Source organism: Anguilla rostrata, chromosome 16 (genome assembly GCF_018555375.3).
Source record: "Anguilla rostrata isolate EN2019 chromosome 16, ASM1855537v3, whole genome shotgun sequence".
Classification (NCBI taxonomy): Eukaryota; Metazoa; Chordata; class Actinopteri; order Anguilliformes; family Anguillidae; genus Anguilla; species Anguilla rostrata.
Window position 1 is genome coordinate 25,610,498 of NC_057948.1, and position 27,696 is coordinate 25,638,193.

At 42.9% G+C, this 27,696-nt stretch overlaps 1 protein-coding gene across 1 annotated transcript in view; it reads left to right on the forward strand.

Moving 5' to 3' along the window:
• The window catches only part of cd276 (CD276 molecule), a 52,432-nt gene that overhangs the window by 10,081 nt on the left and 14,655 nt on the right, over positions 1–27,696 (forward strand). The window contains exons 3-6 of the mRNA XM_064314031.1: positions 2,047–2,397; positions 3,787–4,083; positions 21,277–21,408; positions 26,778–26,816. Coding sequence (XP_064170101.1) covers positions 2,047–2,397; positions 3,787–4,083; positions 21,277–21,408; positions 26,778–26,816 — 819 coding nt within the window. The remainder of the gene's footprint in view (positions 1–2,046; positions 2,398–3,786; positions 4,084–21,276; positions 21,409–26,777; positions 26,817–27,696) is intronic.

The following is a 27,696-nucleotide window of genomic DNA, read 5'->3' on the forward strand; positions in this document are numbered from 1 at the left end:
AATACAGAAGTACAGAAAAAAAAGGGCAGCTAAGATCATTAATCTCCAGGTCTGATGACCAGTGGGCATAATGACTGGAACTGTCAGCTGTGATGTACTGTAGCTCTGTGTGTGCGTGCTGATATAGCAGTGGAAATCAGATGCAGCTGAGCGTGCTGGTGGAAATGCCGGACCATTATTCCCGTTTCTCGCTCGGCACGTCGATAGCGTGAACGAGCTATTCTATTGCAGGTCTCCATAGCAACGCAGGAGCTGGGGGCAAAAGCCTTCTCCGCAGGCCAAGAAGAGTGAAGTGGTGCTGGCAGATGCCTGTCTCCTCCGAGGGGTCTTGAGCACAGTGGCTGAATGGCTGTTCATGCTTCCCGGAATACACTAGTGGAGTGAAGTGGATGAACTGCACTCTCACTGCAGTGCGTTTTCTCTTCCGTCTTTAATGCCAGAGAACAATTGGGACACTTACCGCAGAACCAGTTGTGGTGGGGGTGAGGGAATGCCCTCCCATTCCATTCACAGTTTCCTGGGGGTCGCCATGTGAGGAGTTTCCTTCAGTGGGAGTTTCTCATTGGCCTGTGATTTTACCCCCTCACCAATAGGTGGCAGTGTGTGGGTGCTCAGAGCACACTGAACTGGCATTAATGGTAAAATGAGCAGTGATGAAGACAGCCAGAAAGTTTATTGGGCTGTGATACATTATTCTGTTAATGTTGAGGAGATAGGATGCAGCCAAAAACATATTTCACATTACAAATTACATTGCTTAATTTGCTTGGGTTTGGAACGTGTTGTTATTTCTGGAAGGGGAGGTCATGAGCACAAGTATGCGATCAGAACACCACAGAATGTTAAAATGTGAAAGTGTTTTTGCTACTGCCGATACGCAGAAATATCTGTCTCAAGTGATAACGATATTAAATGTATAGAGTGACTGACCCTTCTTGACAGGGTGGCAGGGCCAATTGAGAGCTGGATCCGCCCGCAGCGGATATAGCACGATTGTGGGTGGCTGCGTCTGCACACTAACTCAGAGACTGAAAATGAACTTCGCCCATGTTTGGAATGAGAGCTGCAGATGGCAAGTCGCCTGAATTAGCACTTAGAATGCCAGCCTGACGCAGGCCAAGCCGAAGCTTACATTAGGCTTCTTTGCCATGCCACCATCTTCAGCAGTTGCCTCTGCCAACCGCCACCTGTTCAAAAAGTGCTCATTTGCATCTAGAAGTCGCCCTGTCTGCGTTTTGCTCGTTTCACACCGGGACCATTTCAGTGACTCACCACTGCTCCCTTGTGGCAGAGGTCATGTCACATCTCTCCCTTGTCTTGAAGACATATTCTTCACGTTAGCGCTGATCTGTGTTTGCTCTTTCCCTGTGTGATTCACAGTGACAGGTGCCCTGCCAGTCTCTGAGGCTCTAGATCAGACCAACATTACGAGCCGGCATGGGCGTCAGTGTACACAACATGGCATAAGCAGCAGAGTGGGATTGGCGTGTGACACACACTGACGATTTGAATTCTTTGAGGGATTTTGGTTTCTGTTTGCTCCAGCTTGCCATGCCTTAGCAGTTTTGACCTCGTTATGCATTTCCCGTCAACGTCCTGATCTCTCTCTCCTTGCCCTGTCACAATTACCTGACACAGGCATTTGGAAACTAATTTTCATGTGTTCATCAATAATTGTTCATAATCCACATGTTCAGTGATCTAGCTTGGATACATGGGTGTGCAGATCTGATTTATATAGACTAGGAACACTTTCTCTTGTGAACCTCAGATAAGCATCTTTAGCAGTGCTCCCCAGAATAATTTATGCTTTTTTCAGTTGCAAGTTATACCAAGGAAATTAAAAAGGCACCTAATATACAGTTACTCAAATGATCCTTCGCTTCTTATGTTGCACAGATTTAGCAATGGCAATGCAATGTAAATAAGAGTAAACAGTCTTGCTATGTACTATGCTATGTACTTTTTATCATTACATCTGCCTGCAGCAACAGCCTTGCATTCTAATCTCCCTCCCTCCCCGTTTCCTTTTTTACATTTCTTCAGCGGTCTTTGAAGTGCAGGTCCCAGAGCTGCCAGTGGTGGCGCTGTATGGGAAAGACATTGTCCTGAACTGCACCTTCCCCCCGGGCACCCCCTTCAACCTGTCCCGGCTCAGCATCTTCTGGCAGCTGACGGACACCAGGCAAAACGTCCACGCCTTCTGGGGCGAGAGGGACCAGCTGGTGGACCAGGGCGAGAGCTTCGCCAACCGCACCAGCCTCTTCCACTCCAAGCTGGACGCCGGCGATGCCTCCCTCCTGCTGCGCAGGGTGCAGATCGCCGACGAAGGCAGCTTCACCTGCTTCGTGAGTGTGGAGGAGTACAATAGCGCTGCACTGCTGGTACAAGTCGCAGGTGAGTGTTTGTGGACTAAAGACCGGAAAATCTGGGTTTTCATTCAGGCTTCACAGTATACTGTAGAAAATGTCTTCTCTCCTATATAAACTGAGAGCATGCTCACTATTTTGTTGCTGCTGCAGATCTTCTTCAAGACCCCACTTTCACCCTCAGCTGCAGCTGTGCATGTATAAACACACCCTTATGTGAATGGATAGGTGCTGCACAAGCCACTGCCCAGAGCCGTGCAGACATTGTCATGAGCCACTTATTCCCATCAGGATCGGTCGATGATGAAGTCGATCGATCGGCACTGATTGCAGTCTCCACCCGGGGTCAATCGTCTACGGGATTGATTATTATTTGTTCATGTGCTTGATTGACCTTTACAAGGAGGAATAAAAATATGCTCTTGCCATATTCCTGTCATTACAGCTGAGTGCTTTTGGGAAGCTTTTATGCACAATAATTCATGAAATCAATTAGTCCCTTTGTAAGCCGCATGTAGTTAAATTGCAGTCTTCCGCTTTTAAGATATACCAAATTTAGAGATGTTAATATATTAGGACCTTTGAACATCCTGTTTTTTTTTTTCCATTTGCCCAGATGGAGAAAAATGATTACAAATTGGCCTTTTCAATTTGCTAGATTTATTATGTTTTGGCTGTCGTTTACCATTAACATCGTGGGCCATCTCCCTGCATTGCATTCAGAAATTGGAACCTGCCTCGGTGGAAATCTTTCTGTCGGTCAAATTGATAACAGGGAGCTGTTCCCCCAAAGTGGCATCAGTCTTCGTCAAGAGCATCCGCATTTCAAACAGAACTGAAATGAACTTGTTTTATCCCCTGTCACACCCCCCCCCTTCCCCCATCGTTTGCCGCGATGTGATTGGGTAGGGGGGGCGAGAAGGTAGCTTCGGCACTTTCGTCTCTTCGGTTACATTATAACCTCGAGAGACCGGTGAACTGAGATATCATCTGAGATAGAAGATTCACCTCTCACCCCAGTGAAACTTCTGCCAGAACCTGATCAATCCAAACAGTGCAGAGAAGTAGATTTCCCAGAAGACCCGTAGACTCTACGCTCTTCCTGTCTCAGCTGGCCTAGAGCAGTTTATCACTCATGCGCCGCTGCCGAGAAAAGAAAAAAAAAAACGCTAGGACGGTGCGCTACTGTATAAGTCTGTTTCTGCATTCAGCCAGTGTTCTGGGCTCTGTTAGTCCATTGGCAGCCCTCTGGCTGCCCATTTCAGTTTCAACCTTCCTTTCATCCGCTAAATTTATTTTCACATATCGCAGGAACATTTGATCATTCTTCGGCTGTAAAGTGCCCGAGGTGGTCTGTGAAGCCACTCTTGTTAATTGTTTTTTCTTCTTTTCTTTTTTTTTTCGGCCATCTTCCCAGCTCCTTACTCCAAACCCGAGGTCACCGGGGAGGTGGACGCGAACCTGCGCCCGGGCGACGAGGCGTCCCTGGCCTGCGAGGCGTTCGGCGGGTACCCGCAGGCCAGCGTGGTGTGGCGGGACGGGCGCGGGCACAACCTGACGGAAAACGTGACTACCTCCGCGGTTGCCAACAAGGAGGGGCTGTATAGAGTGTACAGTGTCCTGAGGGTGGCAGTGGAGCCCAACAGCACCTACAGCTGCTGGCTGGTGAACCCCCTGCTGGGAGAGGAGGGTCATGCCTCTGTCACCATCACAGGTGAGTCACGCACAGGTACCTCCGTAGATATATGCCACTGCCACAGAGGCTTAAGTTAGACATAGGAGGCTTTGACTGCGCAGAACACTTTTAGCAATAATTCATGGGGTTAGCTTACAGAGTATTTTCCAGAGTTTTGCATGATTCATCTTGAAATTTGGTATGGCCACTTTTAAATTATACATAGGCTTAACATTGCAAAACTTTGACTGTGTCAAATGCCCATTTACCCTTGGGAGCACCTATGTTCAGTGATAAAACTTCTGCCAGACCGGAACATTTCTGTAGCAACTGGAACTGGTTTCTAGTTTCAGTAGCCAAAGACTTCTACCTGCCAATAAAAAATGCTCGTTCAAAAATGTAATATACCAGCAGCCGTTTCCAGAAATCTGTACAAACAGCAACACAGAGGAAGCCAGAATGCCAAAAGACGAAAAAGAGGAGCACAACAGGAGCTGGATGAAAGGGCCAAGGAAAAAACACACGTTGTCTAAAAGCAGGAGATTAGGAGCTTAATGTTCTGTGGCAAGAACAAATGTGTTTATTCGATCCACTGTTTATTTGGGTGGTACCTGATGGCTTGGAAATCTTAGCTGTGTTCTGACTCACACTGATTCCCCCATTTTAGATGGTGAGTAGTATTTCAAATGGAATGCAAATCGGTTGGTGCCCTAAAAGCTGAAATAAGAAGTGCAGTCAATTTATATTTAAAATGTATGCTGCCTTTTGAATTAGCAAAAACATACTCATTAATAGTCTAAAAACAGCATCTGATTGTCAGTTCCCCTTTATATACCTTATTTCCCAGTGGTGAGGGTATATGAGGTTTCCTTTAGCATATAACATGATTTTCACCGTGTTTTCAATGTATTATTATGAAAAATGTATCATTATGAGTGTAGGCGTTCTGAAGGGTGCCATTCCTGACTCAAGGAATTCAGTGAACTTCAGAGACTTCCACTAAAAGAAACTGTTCCCACCAAACATTTTTCAAACACACTGGCTTGCAATAAGCACATTGAAGTTGGGCTAGATGATATGTGGTTCATATCCAAAATGAAAGTTTCATTTTATGTACAATGTGGATATATTTGCTTGGGCCAAACGAATCAAATGCTGGTACTGTAGCTTTAGTGTCAGAATGCACTATTCTGTGCATATTCTATTTAATATGAACTATTTAATCGGTTCTGCTTGTGTGCTGCAGGTGTTATGCAGCACACAAATGAGAATATTATTGCCAAATTATTTAGATTTAATTGGCTAGCTTGATGTAAAAATCAAATAATTAATTGAATAGAAATGTCAATTAAAGTACTTTCTCCCAGGTATTGAAAAGATTAAAGATTCTTAGTCCATATCGTCCTCCCTTAAATGAAGATATTGGAGGCTTAGCAGTCCGTGTTCCTGTCTGTGCCAGGAATGAGTGAGCGTGCTCCACGCTGGTGGTCTGCGTATTAGACCGCCTCTGAGACCCCTCTGAAGGGAGCGGGGACAGCGCACGCGTGTGAATAAAACGGAGATTTACTCCTTGGGCTGTGTTCGAGAGAGCCAGAGCTGTAACTCCAGGGTCCTGCTCCGTCCCTCCCACACCTGCCCCTAATGGGCGCAGCTCCCTGTGAAATGGGCAATAAATAAGCCCAGGCGCTCGCGCCCGCGCCCGCTTTCTCTGATGGAGTGGTACGCGAAGGTCGCAGGGGCGGGGTCCCCTCCCGTGGCTCCGACCCCGCGGTCCTGGCGCTGCTCCGGTGGTCTGGGAAATGACAGCGCTGGCCGCTAACGGGCCCGCTAGGCGGTTTGCGACCGGGCCGGGCCGGAGGGAGGTGGGCGTCGGGTGGAGGGTGGGGCGGTTGGGGGCAGGGGATTTGTCCTCACGTTGCAGCCAAAAACAGGCCTGCAGGTAGAGAAACTGACAGCCGCTGACAGCTTGCAGGGCTTGGGCCCGGTGACAAGGTATTCACGCTTTTGGAATTTATCGCATTACCCGTATGTGCGGCTGTGTAAACTGCTGTAAATGGTGCCCCGGACTGTGAACAATAAAGATGAGACAGGGCCTGTGAAAGCAGAATGATCCTGCGGAGCATCAGGAGCAGGCAGGGAACAAATGCAATAGCATATAAAATCCATTTCAGCTTTGTAGGGCTTCGATCTTCTTCAGCTAATGCGCCTCTGTGTGCTCGTGCACGGCAGGCCTTTGTTCACAATGGAAGAAAGTTATTTTGGGCCAAACGGCGGAACTCTTGCAGCCTTTGAAGGATGATCTTTTTTTGTGTCCGGAAATAAATGCATTGTGGGCTTTGAAGTTATCCTGGAGAAACAAAAAGCCGGCGATTATAACCAGAATGGCCCTGATCTTAACGGTTGGGCTGAGGATCGGCGGGTCTGTCTTCTCCTCTCTGAACAGATGGAGCGTGCGTTGGCCTAGTGTGTCAGCAAGCAAGCATCGGGTTTATGTCTATGTGCTCTGGGATAAAAGAGACTTGTCTGTTATTGAAATTTGCTCGTGTTTGTTTACAGTAGCCGCTGTGTGCTGAATGGTTTGGTGTGAATACTGAGTACTGGTGAGCATGAGCAAAGCACTGCGCCATTCCCCAATCAGAGCAGTCTGTTATATATCAGTTTCTGGTTTTCATGCCAAATGCTGGCCTTAATTACTTAAATAGCCCCGACATTTACCCCATTTGACATTTTAGCCACATTTCTTCATAAGTGCATGAATGACAGCCAGAGACTTCTGTGTTCCTACATAGAACATTTTGCTGTGATCAAATCTACAGGTAGACCAGTGTTATACTCAGCTAATTAGTTCACTTAGCCAGGGTAATTGGTGGAAACAAAAACCTGCATACACACCAGTTCTCCAGGACCAGAATCGCCCACCTCTGACATATACAGTGCATCCCATGGTGGACTGAACCCATGATGAATCTGACTCTAAATTTCACCATTTGCAAATCCATGAGGGGTAGTGAGTAAAAAAAAAAAAAAAATGCATTTGGATTTCATGTGTTTCATAAACCCTTACTGCAATGGTAGTTATCAGATCTATCACACCAGTGCATGAGGCCATGTTAATTTTAACAGGAAGCTATGTTTGCGGCTGTTTTTAACCGTGCTGCTTTTAATGGAACGGATGACATGTCGGTGATATAGTGTTTCATGTCTGTGGGTTGCTCTGACCACTACGCCCTATTGGCACGCCCACGCCAGGATGACCTCAGCCAATCAGATGCACATCACTTCCCCAGACAGGACGCTGGGCTGACGGGAAGGTGGGAGTGCTTTAGTCATCCCTGTATTTCAGTGTGAAGTCATGCTCTAAATAGGCAGCTTGCTATGACTGCTGATAGAGGAGCTGCTGTCTGCTTTGTGTGTGTGTGTGTGGGTGCTGGAGGAATGCAATAGAGAGAGAGCTAATCATCTCAGAGGGGAAGGAGGAAGGAGGGAGGAGGGACGGGGGCAGTGAGGAGGGGTGGGGGGCATAGGCTTCTGCCCTCACATGAACCAGAATGAATTGAGGCTGCCCCAGTGAGTGACCACAGATGTGCTCTTCCACCGAGAGCTGCACCGGGTTAAAGTGATGATTTTGCCTTTTAGCAGACTGACAAAAAAAATCACACCAATAAGGTCTCTTTTACACCAGCCTCTATTCCCTTCTTCTATACCACACTTATTCGCCAGAGCTGTGGCTGCCGAGATTACTTTCGTCAATCATGGTTAAGACCCCTCCCTCACACCTCAGCTCCCCAGTCCTCCGGGTCCCAGAATGCTTTGGGGTGGGGGTGGGGGGGGGTGTGCGGAGCTTGGGGGATGAGGATCAGCGAGGCAGTGAGGCAGAATTGATGACAGAGACACAGATTGAGATGAGAGCTGTGAGTGTTTGTTCAGCTGAGAGACGTGTAGGCCTGAGACTGACAGCAGGGAGATGGAGACTCTGACACAGAGGGTGCAGCGGGCAGATTTGTGAGGCTTTTGTTGAGCTGGGCAGGTCTTTCTTTTACTCTTAGGTGGATTTCCAGGCTGTGTATGCTTTGCTGACAAACACACACACACACAAACACACACACAAATGCGTGCACACACACACACACACACACACACACACACACACACACACACACGCACACTATGGCTCTACCATCCTGTTGCTACAATCCCTCTTTTTCTTTTCCCCTTGTCTCTGTATTTATCTCCGTGGCTTCCTGTGTCTGGAACATGTAGTGACGTAAATTGGTACCTGCCAATGCTCACCATAGCCTAGCAGGGAGGGGGGTAGGCAAGGGAAGATGATAGCAAAGCACTGCATTACTCCTTGTTGTGCGCACAACTTCTTCACAGACCTCATTTAAATGCAATTAATGAACCCTTTGGAGAGGCAGAAAACGGCAGTGTAAATGAATGTGTTGTCAGCAAAGCAGCAACTGGCCTGCTCCCCTGATGAAACTCTGTATTAATTAGTGTCCAAAGCAGAACAGCAGCACAAACAATCCCTCTGCAGTGAATGTGTGCCTCCTTTTAACGCGTCAAGACTCAGGTTCTCGGGCAATAGAATAAGCACCCAAACCGCAGCGTAATTTCTGGCGTATAAACCAATGTATGTAAGCCACACAAGCTTGCTGATTGCAAACATTTTTGAGATCTTTCAAGGCAGATAATGTTTCGCCATAGTGTTGTGGAGGGTATTTTTCATCCCTGGTAGGTTCTTTCCTGAACTGTGGAATATGGTTTCATGTGTAATTTCAACACTGCAGTTAGTATAGAAGAAAATACCTGGCTTATTTAGCACTTAGTACATGTAGCATTGCTCAGGAGCATGCTTACCACACTGGCATGTGAATAAAATGTGGCCTATTTCATGCTTGATCCAGCATCCTTGTGCAGTTATGTAACATTTTTTTTTCTACAGAGAAATTTTTGAATTGGTTCATCCAAGCCAAATGATTGACAGGGCACTGTAGTCCATTCCGTAATTAGGTTCATGAGAGCTCATTCTTCTGTCACTACTTGGGAAATAATCACTGTCGCACACTCTCCGGGGTATGAGACAACCTTTATTTTATGTCCTGGACTGTAGTGTTGTGTTATGTTTACTGTGGCAGTAAAAAGCTGTGGCTCTCTTAAATCATTGATCAGCTTCCTTTTCATTTTTTTCTCTCCCTGTGTGGACTATCAATGGGAACGCGAGCTCAGTGGTGTACGGTTTAAAGAGCGACCGCTAAATCCTGTCAGCGAGACGGGTTCCGGAAGAGCTGCTGTCAACTGCTGTCAGCTCTCGCTTTGCAATACGAAATCATATTAGCTGCAGAAACAGTGGGTATGAAATAGCCGTTGAGAACACTTGGCTGTACCTTCAAAGGATGTTCGGTTTCGTTATCTGCATTCGTTCATGTTATTCTATCCCGGCGCACGATAAGGCCCGTGAATTATTGTTCCGCGAAGGATGTTTGTAACCTTTGTAAATTGCTTTTTGTTTTGGAAAATCGATGACTTCCCATTCATAAACGAGCATTGTCTGGCAACGTAATGTATTTTCAATTAGAATGCCCTTGGAGATTTGGCCTTTTCCTGAGGTAAGGGGTTCTGTCTTCCAGTGACTCAGGAGACCAGTAATTGATTGCAAAGTGTGAAATGAAATTTAATCAGGGGACCACCATCACCGTTTTCCAGCAGAAGCAAGTTTAACAGAGACTCAGGACTTGATTTTTGAAGGCAAGCGTTTGTGTGACTCCACTTGCTGGCGTGCAAGACAAAATGTCCACACATTTTGTTCAGTGTTCCACTCTTGGCCATGTATGGCCATGTATGGATGTGGCTTCATCAGCTTGATGACAGGGGTGTTCACTACATTCCTATATGATCCAATACTAGTGTTTTGGATCAGATTCCAATGTCTCAGCATATTGCCTACATTAGGAAAATGGAATATCTTGTTGGCAGTGTTTATATAACATATAGAAAATTAAAAAAAGAAATATACATATAAGTCATTTAAGCGTGGAGGCTAAAACTGGCATGAAGATTTAGAAAAAGAAAATCTGAATTATGCAGCTTCCTACACGGATCTCTCTACTTTTTCATTATTATGTGAGCCTGAATGATTCAAGGATAATACACTGAGGACAACACATTTTCCGCTTGCTGCTTTCACGAGTGAAATATGTCATTCTGTTGTAATTATTCTGTTCTGTCTAGACTTTCCAAAATTTCACCGCAGGTGTACAGATTAATTAGAGAGGGACTGGCAATCAGTGGCAGTTCAGGAATATTAGTCAGTTCATCATTCGTGATGACAGCAGTTTTTGCTCACAGATGAACATATCTTTGAATTTATTCTAAAATGTTTGGATCTTTTAGCCACATCATTATCTACATATATCCTACTCGGTAGTTTTGACCTATACTCATGCAGGCAGTTATATTTCATGGTTTTTTCCAGTTGAGTTTTTCTTAACCTGTCTCTCTCGAAATGCATTCTCATGTTTTTCCACCAGGTGTCTCTATAGCAACCACATTAGGATTAACAGGTCCTAATTAAACCCTGTACCATGTAATTTGTTAGAAGATTAATAATGAGAATGATATTGATTCTATCTGCTCAAATGGTGCCCCTTAAGCAGAGAATGGTTAGCTGAGGAACAGATGCTCCCTCCTGAGTGATAATGAGTCCATTTAACTTGATATTAACTGTACCCAAAAGGAACACTTTTTAAAAAATAGAATAAATTGTAGTATTTTCAGTATAAATTAACAGTTTACTGCATTACCAAGATAGCTGTAGCCATTGCAAGATATGGAATGCCATTTGTGCATTTAAAACAAAAATGTGGAAGATAAAGGAAACAGTACACAGTGCGTCCACTAATGGTTGTCTGAAACAATTTGCTATAATCTTATCATAATCACATCATAATCTTATGCATTTTTTACATACTAGGCTACTCTCTCCTTGCTTGATGACTGCATCTCACAAGCAGGCTTTATGTGTTGTTATGGACTCAGTAACAGATGTAGAAGAAGTCTATTTTCGTATTGACTAGATTTTAATGACCAATGCATGTACAATTCACTTTCAAAGATAAAATCTAATGGCAGAATATAACAATAATTGAATTATTATTATTATTATTATTATTACTCACACCCACTATATGTGAGTTGTGAAAAACCTGATGTTACTATATTATTAATTATTATTATTGACTTAAAATAAATGAGAATTACTCATTATATTTGATGCATTTTATACAGCTTAATGTGTTCTCAAGTAATTTATATTTATTGCTCAAGGGTGCTGCATCCTTCTTGGGATTCAAACCTAGGGAAATTCTGATTCAGTCCAGTTTACTCGATGCCTAACTGAAGTATCCACACAGTGGTACTCTGTGCTGTTGTAACTCAGGTCAGAATGTTTGTAGTGCGATTTTCTAAACATCTGCAGCTTTTTGCAGCTGTAAAAATGACCGTGTTTCCCACACTGAGGGATAATTTAATGAGACGAGGCCTGCTGGTGTTGTAGAGGGTTGAAGGGAAGTGAATCTGAATCTATTTATGTACGAGAGGGTAATTGAGGTTCCAAGGTGGCAATTTAGACATGGCTGGTAAAATGCAGCTGGAACTTCAAAAGAGGGATTGCCATTATCTTTAATTCAAGGGTCGGGTAATGTATTAAGTGTTGTGCTCTGAATGAAGATGGAATATGTGGCCAGAGAAGCTGACTGCTCGCGTTTGCCGTAGGATCAGGTAAGTGCACCCAGTCACAGTGTCACACATCACGCCCCTTTATAAAAATATTTTGTGTGTGTGTGGATAACAAAGACTGGTGATGCCTTGAAAATTAGCAGCCAATTGGTTGAAAAGAGACATACTACAAAACCTATAGGCTCCATTGTGTGCAAGATAATGCCTCCCAAGTACACTGAGTGTCCCCATCACTCTTAACAGCCAGAGATTGCCAAATAAGAAAATAATACTTTTTTAATATAATGAACGCCTTAGGCGGAGATCCGTATCTATTTAGAAAATACTGTCATGATATAAATGTCCAGGGAGTGTGGGTATAGAGAAGGGTATGGCACATTCAAGGGATAACATCTGCTATTAACGACTTCAGTGTGATGCAAAGAAAGATTTTTTTTTTGAAGATGTGAATCTTTAACCTCACTCTAGATTTAACGGAAACTATGCCAGTGATAGCTTTGGTCTGGAGTTCTACAGGGTGATGCAGTAAAGGACATTTATCAGGGTAGAAAGGTTTCAAAAAGTTTCAGCCAGGATGTTCCAGGATGTTCATCATTTCATCATGTAGTAGTGTCAACTTGATCAGGCATCTTATGTATTGCCCTTTGAGAGTGGTTTAAGCATCGGTAACTAAATCAATCAGGAAGGAGCTAGCGATGACTTGCCAATGAGCAGTTTGCATCTTTCGGTTTATTCTTTAATCTCCTATGTGTTGGCACGTGGTTACGTTGGTATGTTGTCGTACTGTTACTGCAGCAACTACGGCTCTTTCAATTCACAAGTTACAGTGTGTATCTATTTTAAAAACACTTAAGGACACTCTGCTGCAAAATGACACTCAGGTAGAGTGTTTGATTTGATGTAGTGAGCATCTATAAATCAGTAAAGTAAAATTGCTGCGATGCTTAGCATGTTGAAATATACAGTATCCTCATCCCAAGGTTTAATTTTTCAAAACGAACTTCCTTTCATTAGAATATTCACATTTATTTCAAGCGCAAGTGTTGGATGATGGTCAGGTAAACTATTGATAGAGTAATTTACAGTGCGAGTGGGAGTGTCTCAGCAGGGTCAGTCTAATGTAAACATGCTATAATAGGGTCTGTTTTGACACAAGGTTCTGGTCTTGGCTCACATTGTTAATGTCAGTCACAGTGGCTGGACATGTAATCCAAAGGGGGGGGAGTGGTCTTTTACCTTCTTCGCTCGACACAGCAGGGTGCTGCCAAATCTCTGGCAGCCCACCCGATAGCTTTCAGCGGTGATTACCACCTACAGGCCTTCAGCCGCTCACGGGCCGCTCGCCTGCTTTAAAAGGCAATTAAAAATGTAGAGAAGGAGACGTTTCGAGCTGGTTATGGTGGCTGAAATGGCGGTTGGAGGAAAGGAAAACGGCGGAGGAGGAAAAATCGATGGTGTTCTCGGCTTCAGACGGCAGTGCGGCCGCCTCCTGGGGAGGGAGGTACGAGAGAGCGATGGAGTCTCTGTTTTCGGGGAGACTTCTGATGAGCCTCTATCAACAGCACCTGTGAGAGAGACCTGTGCTGGCGGAATGCTTAAGTGGAGCAGGCAGGTATGGGGCGTGGTCGCACTGCACGTCATTCCTTCTCTCCACCACCGCGGCTCCTCATCCCCACCCCCACCCCCCACCTCAGAGATGTTGACTTACATTAAAACCAGGATGGGTGATACTCAGCCAACATCCTCAGTCTGTTCGCCTTGAATAGTGTACACACTTAATTAGACATCCTGCAAGGGTTTTTTTTGTGAAAGAAAAGAAAATCCCATTAACACCAGGAAAAAAAGAAAAATCCACTGGAACGAAAATCAAATAAATGACTGTGACATCCCCCAAGATTGGCTTGTTCTCTCGCCTTCCACTATATCACCTTTTTGTTGCAAAACCTTCTTTGTATTTTAGTGTGCATAACACTACTGCTAAAACTGTAATATTAGTGAATTACCTTCAGGTTTAATTCATATCATACTGTCCCTGTGTACATATCATATCATTGTGATGTTGAAGAGCATAAAACTAATATATTATTTGTATTTTTGACATTACTTATGTATGATCTTGCCTTTCACTGAACAGTCCTCTCCATGATGTCTTACAGAGATTAAATATAGGATGCAGATATACAGGTTGATATTTACTGCTGTAGTTCAGGTACCTTGCTCAAGGTGTCTCCACCAAGAGACACTGTTGTGCACCACCTCCTGCTACACTGTTGGTTAGTAGATTCAGATTGATAGTAGGAGTTGTGTATTTAGAGAAGCAGTGCACTGACCTAGCCTGGGAGTCTTGAGTATGCGTTCTCTTACCATAGCATTTTACCATAGCATTTTCCAGCTAGTTCAACATAGCAATCCAAAATTCTTAAGCCGTTACCATCTCACTAGGGGTACAGCTAAGCTTCTTGGCACCGAGCTGTCTTTGCCCAGTCAGTCCATGGGATGAGTGTAGTGCTGTTGAAAGTGTTCTTTATTCAGAGAGCAGCAGGCAGTGCCAGCTAACTGACTAATTAAACCAGCAGGATGAGAATCAAAGGAGGAAAGGGGAAAAAAGGTTGAGAGACAGCATGGCAGAAGGTCTTGGAGGCAGGATGGGATTAGCCATGTGATCCAAATGCAGGATTCAGTTAAAATCCTCACCCAGCTGAAGCCTCACATCCAGACCTGACACTGTGCTCTTTCCAGAGAAGACCCAAGAGTCTCTTTGCATGAGCAAAAAGATATCTCTGGCTTATGGGTTAGTAACATAGGGCAAATCATAGGATTATTTATTCCAACTGAATGTGCTTTTCTTACTCACAGAGTCAACTGTCTGGCATCCCAGTGAGCAGAAGCTGGAATTTAGACATCTAGATGGGTGGAAATCTAGGTTAACCCCAATTTAGCTCAGGTTTTTATTTATTTTTTATATTGTTTTATTAAATACACAAGCTCAGTGTGTATGAGTGTACGCTGTCTTTTCTGTCTGCCACAGACATTAAAGGAAACTGATGATGGTGTTTTTTTCCCCCTTCTTTAACACAATGATACGAACGGATGTAAGCAGATGCATTCAAAAGACAGGGATGCAGTTCACTATAAAGCAGTGGAAAAAGAAAACCCTGTGCTGACATTACAAAAACCTCACCCACCCATCTCTGTTCACTAAATTTTTCTTGTCCCTGGAAACTCCCTCCTCGGCCATTCTCAGTGATGTGCATGAAAACATAGAAAGCTTGAATTGAAGACAGCAGTTCCTCCGGTGCAACCAGCAAAAAAAAGAGACAAAATTTACATCAACAGCCGCATTATGATCACCTTTCTCGTCCTTGATAAAATGGGGTCACCGTAATCCTGAGATGAATCCAAAGCAATTTGCTCAATGCAAATTCCCACAAAACAAAAATAATTGCTTATCCCTGTCTTGTGTTTTCCCAGGCCCAAAATAATCTCTGCCGTCTCCCAATTCTTGCGAGCAAGTTCTATTATTATTGTTATTACTATTTAAATAGGCTCTGAGCACTCCCAGCTGGTATGTAGATGACAGAAATAATGAGATTTATGTAATGCTGTGGCAAAAGTGCAATGTGGGGATGACATGTAGCAAAGATGGAGGTTGTGGTGCACATTCGTAACAAGTTATTACCAGCTCTTGTGCATGTGCATTGGTTTCTACACAGGTATAAAAGTCAAAGCCCTAATAATATGAATAGCGTGGAGACATGATATCTCATTATATTCAGTTTGCACCATAAAATATAGGTATTGTGTTGTCATACTATTCATATTATTACTTGGGCCACAGCAATCAATCACATATTTACCATTGGGGGTGCCCTGTCTTATCAGGGCAGGTGTGGGTGCAGGCTTTTGTTCTAGCTCAGCACTATGACAGTGATTCAGTTAATGAACTAATCACGGTCTTCAAGCAAGACCTTAATTAGCTGAATCATGCGTTTTAGTGCTGGGCTAGAATAAAAACCTCCAACCATTCTGGCCCTGTTTGGATAACACGGGGGACCTCTGGTTTAGAGACTTGCACCTTTGTGCAAAAAGCACTTCAAATTGTTCTTAATTGTATAATTAGTTGCTTTCCTTTGACTGAATATCACTGTTTACTGCAGTTCGAGTGTCTACAGTGGTGCCCTGAACAATTTAAATACAAGTAAATAGTTTACTCTGGAGGAAAAGGAAAAACTCATTGTCCTGATTATCATCCTGATTATTGTACATCGTCAATGTCATACATTAAATATGCAAAACATGGAATTCTCAAGAACGTTTTTTTTGGGCGGTTTTGACAGTACATAGATACAAGATGCATTGTTGTCACATGATGATAAAAGATAAGTTGCTTTGAGTCTGTATTATTTTTACAGGGAGAATGGGCACTGTACCCCCTGGTTCTCCATCATACTAGTCATTGATTATATGAGGCCTGTTTCAATCTTTATCACTATGATAATTGTTGTTTCAATAAAGACCTGAGGTCAGAGCCAATAGATAAATATCTGACATAATTTAAATCACTGTCCAGGGATTTGTTGGATATTTTAATTGGCTCCTGATTTACCATTTTTGTTCAACAGGTCAGTTGTTCCTCAGGTTGTGTGACAATGTTTTAATATTACATTGTCACACTGTATGTAGGCTTATTGCAAATGTTTTATGCAATGCTGTGCTGTTAATACCTCTTCAAAAATGTCCGGACCGAATAGATTGCACTACCAGTAATGTCCAGAGTGCCTCTTCTGCACGACTTTATCCATTTGAACAGCAGTCTTCACTGCCAAGTTTCTAGGAACCAACTTTATTTGGTGCTAATGAATTTACCTCTCATCCTTGTGTATTGTTTCATTGTAAATAGTGACTCACAGAAGAATGGTGCATTCACTCACACCTTGCGACAGGAAGATGAATAATATCCATTATTTGGATATTATAATAACATCTGTTATTCTATACTGGGATCTTCAGCATGCCTTCCTGAACATTGCTGAGAAAAATTGAGATAAAATAAAAATCCTTTCAACACTTAAGTGTTAATTTACAAGTATGATAACTGACCCAAGTGATCCAGTTTTTCTCAGACATGGTGTTGAAACATGCTTGTTGGCTTTGTCTGTTGTATGACGGAAGCATGTCTTCTGAAGGATAACTATAAAGATGCTGTATTTACTCTTCAGTGGATTTTACCTGAGCAAGTAAAACTCACCGACTATTTAAAAGTGGAGCAGCTATGTTTCACCCGGCTCTGCTCAGCAGCTGAGGTGGCAGTCTGCAGGCTTCTCTTATTGCCCCTAAAGTGCAGAAATGTAAATACATCACTTGGAGCACCTGTACATAATTCACTGTGTACCTGACACCTGCTTTATGTGGAAAAAGCCCAGGTCATCACCAGGTGTTGTGATACAGGCTACGCTCAACAGTGTGAAAGAGGAAAACAGTGCTGGAAAATGATATCCCCTGTGGTTGTGTTAGCCTTTAAGGTCTTGACTTTGAATGTTTGGCTGGACCATTTATTTTTACCTGCCTTGCCTGGTTCTTACCTTTGTGGAACATTGACAATACTTTTGTTAGTTTGATTCCTCTGACATGCTCAGTTCATTTAGAATACTGTTTTAGAGGAGAATGTTACATAGGGTGACTTTTTGGCTTTTATTTTGGATTTTTTTTACAATGAAAAGAAGCATGTTTTACTCCATCAAAACTATATAATTCCTACTAGGTGTGTATAGCAAGATAATTGATGATAAAAAAGGCTATCTGCACACTGCAACAGAGACACAGAAGTCTAAAAAAAAAAACTTTATAAATCAACTAGTCCTCAGGTAACTCCGTGTATAAAAATCTAAAGACACCCTTTTTTAGCAGCTGCCTTTCATCAGTGCCATTGCTACAACAGGTCCTATATAGTCTTAATGAAATTTGTATCAGGTGAGTACATTAATTGGTTAACAGACAATTAGTAAAATGTCAACCAAGTTCATCAAGTTAACCACAAGCAATTAGTGGGTAGATTCTTGTAAAAAACAGACCTAAGCACTCGGAGAGCAGAAGGGACACAGCACACAGAATTACACAACTGACAGATCTAACAGATCCAAGCAGTTAGTTAATAGTCAGTGCATGCCAAAGACAGACCTAGATGGTTTAGAAAGGCTGCCAATTGCAATGTAAAAACAATTATACAATGTGTATGAAAGGAAGTTTCCATAAAGAAAGCACAATAATACATTGTATAATCAAATTAATTCCTATATTTGATAATTATTTAATAAATAACTGACAAAATGTTATACCTAAAAAAAAATAAAGAAAACAACTCAAACAGAAATTCATTCATCCAAACTGGAGAAACCTTTGGAACGTAGACATTAAATGCTATTTATACAGCTGGTTGTGTACTAGCTAGGTCAGGGATTCTCAACACTGATTCTGGGAGACCTGTTTGCTAGGTTTTGTTTTTTTACCATAAAATCCACAGCCAGTTTAGATCCTAGAAACCAGGTGAGGTGTATTAGTAGTATGTTCATCTGCTTTAATTGATACAGCAATTGCGGATTAAGGTCCTAACATACACATAAAACTCAGGATGTCTGCACGGCGTAGTCACTAACCTATACGCTAGTGCCATCGCAAGACACACAGTTGTATCCTTGCTGGCTACACGAGGCATGTCCACATGTACCAAGATAGACTGCAATTCATATAAAGCTGCACTGCTGGCAGAAATAAGCTATAGCCCATTTGCAGTCTCCCTGCAATGTTTTCCATCACCACTCCGATACTTCTGCTATTTGGTGTATCTGAGGGGATTCTACACTGTACAATCCCATTCAATCAATGAATTATTAAAAACAGCTTCTGAAACAGTGAAGATATTTAAAATGTTAGCATAGTTGTTGAGTCTGTTGTGTCTTATAAGGTGTGCTTTGTTATGTTTTTTAGTGGTCAGGAATAGTTTAGTGCTACCTCTGGGAAGTGAGGTACAGTGATGTGAAGAAGTATTTGCCCCCTTCCTGATTTCCTCTATATTTGGCACACTAAATAGTTTCAATTCATGAAAGAACATCCAAAGAACTGCAGGCTTTTCTAGCCTCAGCTAAGGTCAATGTTCATGACTCCACAATAAGAAAGAGACTGGGAAAAAATGGGATTCATGCGGGAGTAGCAAGGAGCAACCACACTAATATTACATTTTGTCTAAAGATTTGAAACATTCAGTGTGGAAAATATGCAATAATAGAGGAAATCAGGAAGGGAGAAAATACTTTTTCACAGCACTGTACCTCTGCCTTGGAGAGGCAGATAGAGAACCTGACAGGTGGACAGGCTGGGAGGTGGAGTTCCAGGTTTGTCCAGTGAGCTGGAGTAATACTCGATGGACAAGTGCATACCGAGTTCAAAGCTTTTTGAAGCAAATGCTGAAAACCCAGTCTTTTCACACCCTCAGCTAACAGAAAGGGGGAGAAGCAGAGAGACATGAAGTGAGAGAAAGAAATTGATGGGTTGTTCGTGTGTGTGTGATGGGGGGGGGGGCAGGGGGGTTGGGTGGGTTTGGTTCTCTAAGAAAAACACAAGGGGAGGGCACTTGTGGAGGGAACCATTAGAGACAAATCTATTTTTGAAAAAAAGAAAGAAAATCACATCTTCAAACAAGAGAAAAAGAAAAATTTGATCTTGTTTTCCTTCAGGGCCCTAGTGACAGCTGGCAGTAGCATTTGTCTTTATCAACCTATTGGGGGGAGGGAGGGAGGGAGAGAGAGAGAGAGAGAGGTGGCAGCACTCAGGAGAGAGAGAGAACCGATTACTAGCATTATTATGATTATTATTATATTAGTGCTGTTGCTGTTTTCATTTTTATTATGTCTATATGTTTAAGAGTACAGTTTTCGAGAGACTTAGAGAGAGAGCTGTTTGCTAAATGGCATTTCATTACTCATTATGTACAACACGTTTTAAAGGGTGCTCCTGCGAACCCAGATTGTGGAGTGACAGCTGTGTCACCTGTACAGAAGTTCTGACCATGTGAGGGCAGACCTGGGTCTGCCCGACAGACATGGCAGTCTTGAACACAGTTGCGGCTGAATGTGAATTAACCATACCTGAGGGACACCTGAGATTGAATAACAATGACCTTACGCTAACAACTGCTGCATTCCAAAAGGATGGTATCATAGGTAATTTGTGACATAAGCATGTCTGCATAGTTTTAATCACATTATACATATATACTATAGAGCCTACACATTTATATTCAGTAGAATGTTATTTTATGCACATGTATTTTTCTGGAGCAACTGGACATGAGTTTTGTTTAATGGCAGTGTACTTAGGGAATGAAGTTCATAATTGTAAGGTTGCTGCTTTCTCACTTGAAACTGCAGAAACTCACTTTCTGCAGTAAAGCATTGAAGGATTATGTATAAAATAGAAAGACTGTAGATCTGACAAGGGCACCTCCTTATCAACTGGATTCTGCGATAGCATGATAATCAATCTGAAACAGGTTGGCAGTTTGCATTTTCTGCTGTTGATGAGTACCTCCATAGAATGTCACTTTGTGGAAGCTGCAGACCCTGTTGTTTAGTGAGAATTTCCATCCAACTGCGAAGTCCTACCCACAGTTGTTTTCATGTTTCATTCCACATTGCAAAAAAACACAGGTGTCTACCTTTCTGAAAGGGAAATAAGCATTGTATTTCTCTCAAATAAGAAGGCACACCTGAAGCTTGACCCCATCCAGCCAAAAATACTGTTTCATCCTCCCTAGAGCTTGTGGCAAGTTCCTACTGATGCCCTGTCATTTTTCCAAAACAAGTCCATATTACACTTCTTTTTTCAATTATGTTCTCAAAATGGGTTGTGTGATGGAGGTCTGTTTGTGGCAGCCTTGCAGCTATTTAGTGGGTGTGTAGTTTCTTTTACTGTTACTTCACAGTGCCCAGGGGAAATCTGGAGAAGTTGGCAATGTCCTTGTCTCGCCTTACCAGTTTGCTTTGCTGGTTTCATTGTGCCAAACTGTTGACAGCCTCCAGGTTTAATTGTTTCTGGAGTGAAATATGGCCCTGCAACATGATAATCTGTTATCTTCTTTACAAAGTAAAAAATGGCTTGCTTTATTTTTCCATAACCAAGGAAAGTTGCAACAGTGTTGCTTTGATGAAATTGTGTAGAATTGGTAGTGTGATATTCACAGTACTGTGACTTCTTCAGTAAGTACTGAGGAGGCCAGAGGGGAAATAAGATCACCTGGAAGCAAGATGATGATGATGATTGTTATAGTGATATGAAGACAAAATGGTGAACAATAATGGTGACAATTATGATAAAAATATGTATGATGGTGAGGGGTAGGATTATGATGATGATGATGATGATGATGGTGGTGGTGATGGTGATGGGAGTAGTACAGACTCTCTTGACTAATGATCTTTTCCTCCATTCTCTGCTTGGCAGCTCAGAATGCAGGATTCCCCCCAGTGGCTCTGTGGGTGACTGTGGGCCTGGCTGTATGTCTGCTGGGTCTGCTTATCGCCTTGGCTGTTGTCTGCCACCGGAAGATCAAGGAGAGTGAGGAAGCAGAAGCTGGTGAGTCCTCTGATGAGATCACGACTGAGAGTAGGACAAGGCTGCGCTTCTGCTGGTTGACCGTGTAGGCAGTGCTTCATATTGTACTGTATTTTTAATGTGACAATGACTCTGATCTTTGTATGCCAGTGACCATATGGCAATTGGAGCAATGTCTTGACAGTTTTCATTTTTAGTCATTCCTCAGATTTACCGGTGGCCAGGATGACTGATTAATCTTCTTCACTGCAGAAATTCCTTATATTGCTTGGAAAATTCCCTTTTTTTCTCTTTGGAGAGAACAGCTTGGATAAAGCAGGGAGGAACACCTTTTCCAGCTGGGATCAAACCACTCCAGGCTATTTCACCTGCAATAATCAATTAGGAGGTCAATTTGAATTGAACATACAGAGGTCATCAAATCAAATCAGAATGTATTTATATAGTGCATTTCACAAACAATTGGCATGGTACGCTTCTCAGACAACTCTGACCTAAACCCCCACGGGAGCCAGTCTTAGGCAACAGTAGCAAGGAAAAACTCCCTGTAACAGGTAGGAAGAAATCTCGGAAGGAACCAGAATAAAAGGGGGAACCCATCCTCCTCTGGTCGGCTCAGGGTGTAGCTTTATGACCAACACGACGAGTCAATCAGTCAATGATGCAATAGTTAAATTGTGATAGGCTTTAATTAATAGCCAGAGGGTCCACTGATATAAGACTGGCTCAACATAAATTGACATTAATTGCAAGCAGGGAGGTTCACCTTGACCCTCGGAGGACTTGCTGAAATTTCTACGTGCAGCACATCTCTCTGATCTTTATGATGCGTTCTATTGTTCTGCTCCATCCTTTGATAATTGCCTGGGGAGGACCTCCCCTGTGATCGTTGTCCGCTTGATGACGGTGTAAAATTCCCTCTCCGAGTGCCGTGTCCCCACGGGGCATCCTCTCTGTCGCAGCGCATTGGCTCTGGAATGTCCATGTGACCGGGCACACCACCGAGCTCATTGACACCCACTTCCCATAAACTCTCCCCTGAGTCCGGCTCCCTCTCCACATCCCGCTGAACCCGCTCTCTCTGCAGCGGCAACGAATGCGGCCTCCCGTGGCTGGGCGGCGTGATGGAAAATACGAACAAGCGCAAACATCGGGTCCTAGCTGTGAAGCCATTTTTATTACATGGTGGTTCTTAATTTGAACTCGCTGTGGGTTGACGGAGAAAAAAAGCGGGAACCTTAAGTAATGGATGATGCCCTGCGCGGCTGTTTGACCAAATCAGAGACCAGTGCTTGTGTGATTTGTCAAGTATTATCCTTTAAACTGGCAGCTGACAGGGCTGTAATGAAAAGCTGTGACGTAGATGCAGAAATCATGTGACATTCTCAGCAGCTGAGATCCCATTACCTCTGACAGGATGTTAACGGGTGGAGAATGCGTGTCTGTGTGGAATGCTGTACCCAGGCCATGTGTTTCTGGAATTTGGTTTTTCTACAGGAAGTTCATTTAACAAGGTCTGGTAATTAACTGTAGAATAGCAGGGGTCTGTAGAGTAGTACTGAGAAAACTTCAGAAAATAGGTGGATTTTGAGCATTCACCATCCCAGTAGTAATGAGATCAGCTCAGTGCAGAGAAATTTAAATAAAGGTCACATTCTAGCTGCCATAAGCCCAGCGGTTTTAAAATTAAATGTGAAACTGACAGAAATTCTTAGAAGTGTAAATAGATTATATGGGCATGTGCAAGATTAAATGAAATGAAATGAAATGCTGAGCTCTTTCAATGAGAATGCCATTTCTCAGATGCCTGCTCCTCACTGGTCCAGTATTGGACATCCATCAGTTCCAATCCACCTGCAGTGAAATTCATTTCCTTTTCTTCCTGTGTGACTCCACCCACAGAGAAATGTACTCCCATCTCCGTCTGATTGCTCTGCCTTCAGTGCAATTCTCTTACCACGTGTCCTGTGTTACTCTACCCTCTAAATGCACTTCCCACCCTGCCTGTCATATTCTGCACATGATTAGATAATGTGAGTTGAATCAGACGCTTCTTTTGTATTGGCAAACAGTAACAAACAGACACCCTCTCAAACACACACATAAACACAGACTGCTGGAAACCATGGTCATAGTTTCTCATCAACCTGAATTTTAAGAAACACGAAACAATAGCACCTATCCAATGTAAGATGTAATAAAATTGTTCTGTGAGAACAGGACATTTTGGAAATTGATTAGGAACCTGGGAAGTTTCCATTTCAGGAAAATGCTCACCTGAGAATATATGTTTGATTTAGTCTCAATTTGCTGTTGTATTATTTTCCGAATTTGATTGGTCATTCAAAATGGGGAGGGGGAAAAATAGGGAGAAAATGTTAATAGGTACGTTCACAAATCCTCACCAGTGCTATGCAATTCAACTTCACCATTCTGACACCTAGATTTTTTAGTATCCATTAATTATGGGGAATTTTAGATTTACCATCTGCTGTGCAAAATTGCACTTTGTTGAATGTTCTTTTTAAATGTATGATTTGCTGCTTTATTGGGCGTGTCTGGGAGCATGTGTTCCTTGGCCGTAAATTAACCCTTCTGGGACCAGATGTGGCCCCTGTGCCTCCAATCTGCTTTGTACTGCAGTACATGGTGAAACGGGCCAGCTGTGAGTGTGCAGGTGTAATTAGGATGGCACTTGGGGCAAAGTGTCGGATCTTGGTATGTTACATGCTACATGCTTAATGATGTTGTTTATTTTCTTCCTCTAAGATTATCTGGCTTTCAGAGTAGGTTCCTCTGACCCTTTTGCAGGAAGGAATACTGTTAATGAATTTATTTGCCGTGTCCTTGGTATGATCGCAAAATAGACTAATCTTGTCGACTATGAGCTGACAGGCCACAGAAAACTTAAAACCAAAGCTTAACTGTCTTTTCTTTATTTCTCTGCCATTTTAAAGCTGGCTGAAAATGCTTCAGATGCAGTTGTGGAACAGTTATGTTCCCCTGTTTTGTTTGCATGGCTATTTTAATAACCTGCCTATCACTTTCCTTATATTTGTTCACATCAAGGTTGATAGACTAGTTAGAGATAATATAAATTAACCAGAATGAAACAAAATAATGCATCTGGAGTTTTGCTTTTCACTGTGGACCTCTCATGTGCCATTCACACTACACAAATGTGTGAAAAGTCTTGTGGCTGGTTGAAACACAGATCACTGTATCAGTGGGGAACATGGGACTGCCAGTCCTCCTAAATGGGTGGTTTCAGGGTCTTAAATGTTTTGTTAGAAGGCACCTTGGTTTGACCCCAAAATAAAAGCTCCTTACATGACTCTCTGAAGCTGACATACAAGTCCTTTTCTCCTTGGGCTGTATCGCTGATGCAGAATCATTTTTTAGCAGCTAGTTGCGACTGACTTCACTGCAGTCAGCTTGGACTGGTTTCAAGTGCTCTTGTGTGAAGAGAGTATCAGATAGCTCTTTGTGTTCTCTGGCACTATTACCACGTATAATTGCAGCTACAGTACTTTCATGTCCGAAATAGATCTATCAACTCTTTACCACAATACCATTGAGAATCCTACTGCAAATCATATTTGTCCTGATGTGAAGTACACACATTTTTGTAATGTCCTGGAGGTAGCGCATTCCGATATGTTTTCTTTTTCATGTTGAACTAGTGTCATTTCCTCTGTAAGAGTGGGAGAAATACAACAGCAGTCTATAGTGGCATTTTGTAATGTCTTTCTTATATGAGGCTCTAGGTGCCAAGCTGACATGCATGTCTGCCGCAGTGGAAGAACTTCACTTAAATACACATAATCACACCTTATTCAGTTTTGTCGGAGTCAACTATTTTTTCAGCTGAAATGTCTGGGTTCCATTTATGTTGCATAACCAGCTTAGTCTATATATCTAATTTCTGTGTGCAAAAATGACTTCATCCTGAATTAATCAGTAAGAAACGCTTGTGAATTAACCTCATTACTCCCCCATCAACTCTTTGCCTGACAGTGTCTTTCTTCCCTCTTTTCTACTTTGATTTGAGTGCAGTTTTAATTCACAGGGCATTGTGTTCATTATTCCGTCTTTGGAGAAAAGCCGAGCACTGCAGTGCTGGTAGGAGATTACCAACAGCAAAGTTAACCGGCTCCACTCTCCCTTTTTTCAATTGTCACCTGAGGCGATTACATAGGGCAAGGTGAGACAGAGGGAGATGAGCTCTGAGAATGTGGAATGGAGATGTGGCAAACAAGTCCTGCCGTATCCGGTTGTGTCCTTTTGCAGCATGATATTCTTTTGATAAAATTCAGAATGGGGTCTTATTGCAGCTAAACCTACTTCCTGGCATTAGCTTTCAGATGGAGTCCTTGGTTCCAATCCATTACCCCTCTCCAATGTATCAAAAAAAAAATAATTCCCCTGGAAGATTCTGTGGGGGTAGACAGAAATAGTGAGGTGTGTTATGAAAAGATATAAGCAGAAGGCAGACTTGAACACTCAGATGAATTGCACTGAAAAAAACCGCAATCTGTCTGCATACGGTGTATGACGGTGCAAAATAATAACGATGGATAGATCGGAAAACCCAGTAGTTTGGGGAGTTGGCGGATGGAACAATTCATCCATTTCTCACATGGACACTTATTTGAAAAACCACACTGGAAACATGTATACATTTGTATTGCTGGCTTTTTCTGGGACTTTCTGTTTTGCACTCCCACATACCTGTCAATCACATCTCTAAACACCATGAAAATAGATGTGAAAAAAAATATTTTCTGCCTTTTAGCAGTGGTGTCCTATTGATTTTCATCTCAGCATGCCTGGACTGCCAGGCATCAACAAAAGGAGTTGTAAGGTCACTTGGAAATTTAGTGAGAAGTCTAAGGCTGTGCTATTCACGCTGTGAATGCTGCATGAAAAGGGGGTTCTCTGCGGTGCGTTTTTGATAATGCTTTTAGGCTCCTGATTGGAGCCCATTGGCATGGTCATTTTTGTCCTGCTGCTCGGGTCAGCCTGCAGAAACACAGTGTAACGCCCACGGCGTTGGTGTTATAAGCCATTCAGCCCCGCTATACTTCCTGTTTTTTTTTTGCTTTGGTGTGGAATGATACAGCCTGACGGTGGTAGGCCCGACGGTGGTACACTTGACAGTGCGTTTTCAGAAGGCCATTGTCCGTGTGGTAATGTGGTTATTGTCTTGCCACTTTGGGGGGCCGCTGTGGCATAGTGCCACTCAATCGCCTGAGTTAGGAGGGATGACCAAAGTATCCTGTAATGAACTGTCCACTGCCAGGCCCATTCTTTGGCTGCTGTGGTGCCTGGTTTTTGCTCTGGTGTCTCACTTTTTTTGTTATGTCTCTTGTCTTTTTGTCTTTTTGCAGCTGAAGGCAAAGAAAATGAAGAGGACGAATCAAAGACAGGTCAGTCACAATGCCATTTTTCACTTGTTTTTTGAATTTTTATTTAATGTATTTTTAAATTTATATTTTAATAGCTGGCTTACATGTTCAGAACAAAATTCTGTCTTTTTACTGGGTCAGTCCCTATGGCACATGACTCTGAATTAATGATTTGAATTAATTTAATCAAACTGAGCAGGTTTCCACCTCGGGTCAAGGCCATGTATAGCTACCTGTAAATCTGGGTTTATGTAATTACATATATCCCTTTGACTTCACTATGTACATATTAAGGTTCCCTGGAAATTGTAGTATTAATGCAAGGTGATTGCAATGAGTCAGTGGTAAAACATGGCTCATAAATGTATCAGCATTTCCCCACTGGCCTGAGGCACTGTGGGTCAGATGTCCAACACAGGGCAGGAGCTGACGAGTGAAGCAGAGATGGTAACGCAATATGCTGCTTAAATCCAGGAGTCTGTTTGCATCCAGAGGTTTGTCATTTTCCTCTCTGCCTCCCCCCCCCCTCACCAATGACTGTCACGCCCGTGCAGGGAGAGTGACGGGGAATGATGCGCTGCTATTTTCCGGTCCTCAAAGAGGCCTCTTTAAGCACTCCAGACAGCGGCTTTGTTTTGCCATCTGGCTCCAATTGTGCTTACAAAAGAGGAGGCTCCCGCCCAAAAACAAAGGAGGTGAAATGAACTCCACTTCAATCAATCCGGCGTGACAGGGGGGAGATGCATTTCAGTGCTATCTTAATGAGCTGGCTGGGGAAGCACAGGTCTCCCTCTTGAAAGCAGAGCTGATTGTCACAATACTCGATGATAACTTGGAGACTGGGCTCATGAATTTAGAAGTGCTGTGTTTTTCTATTCTATGGCCTATTCATCTGGCAGTC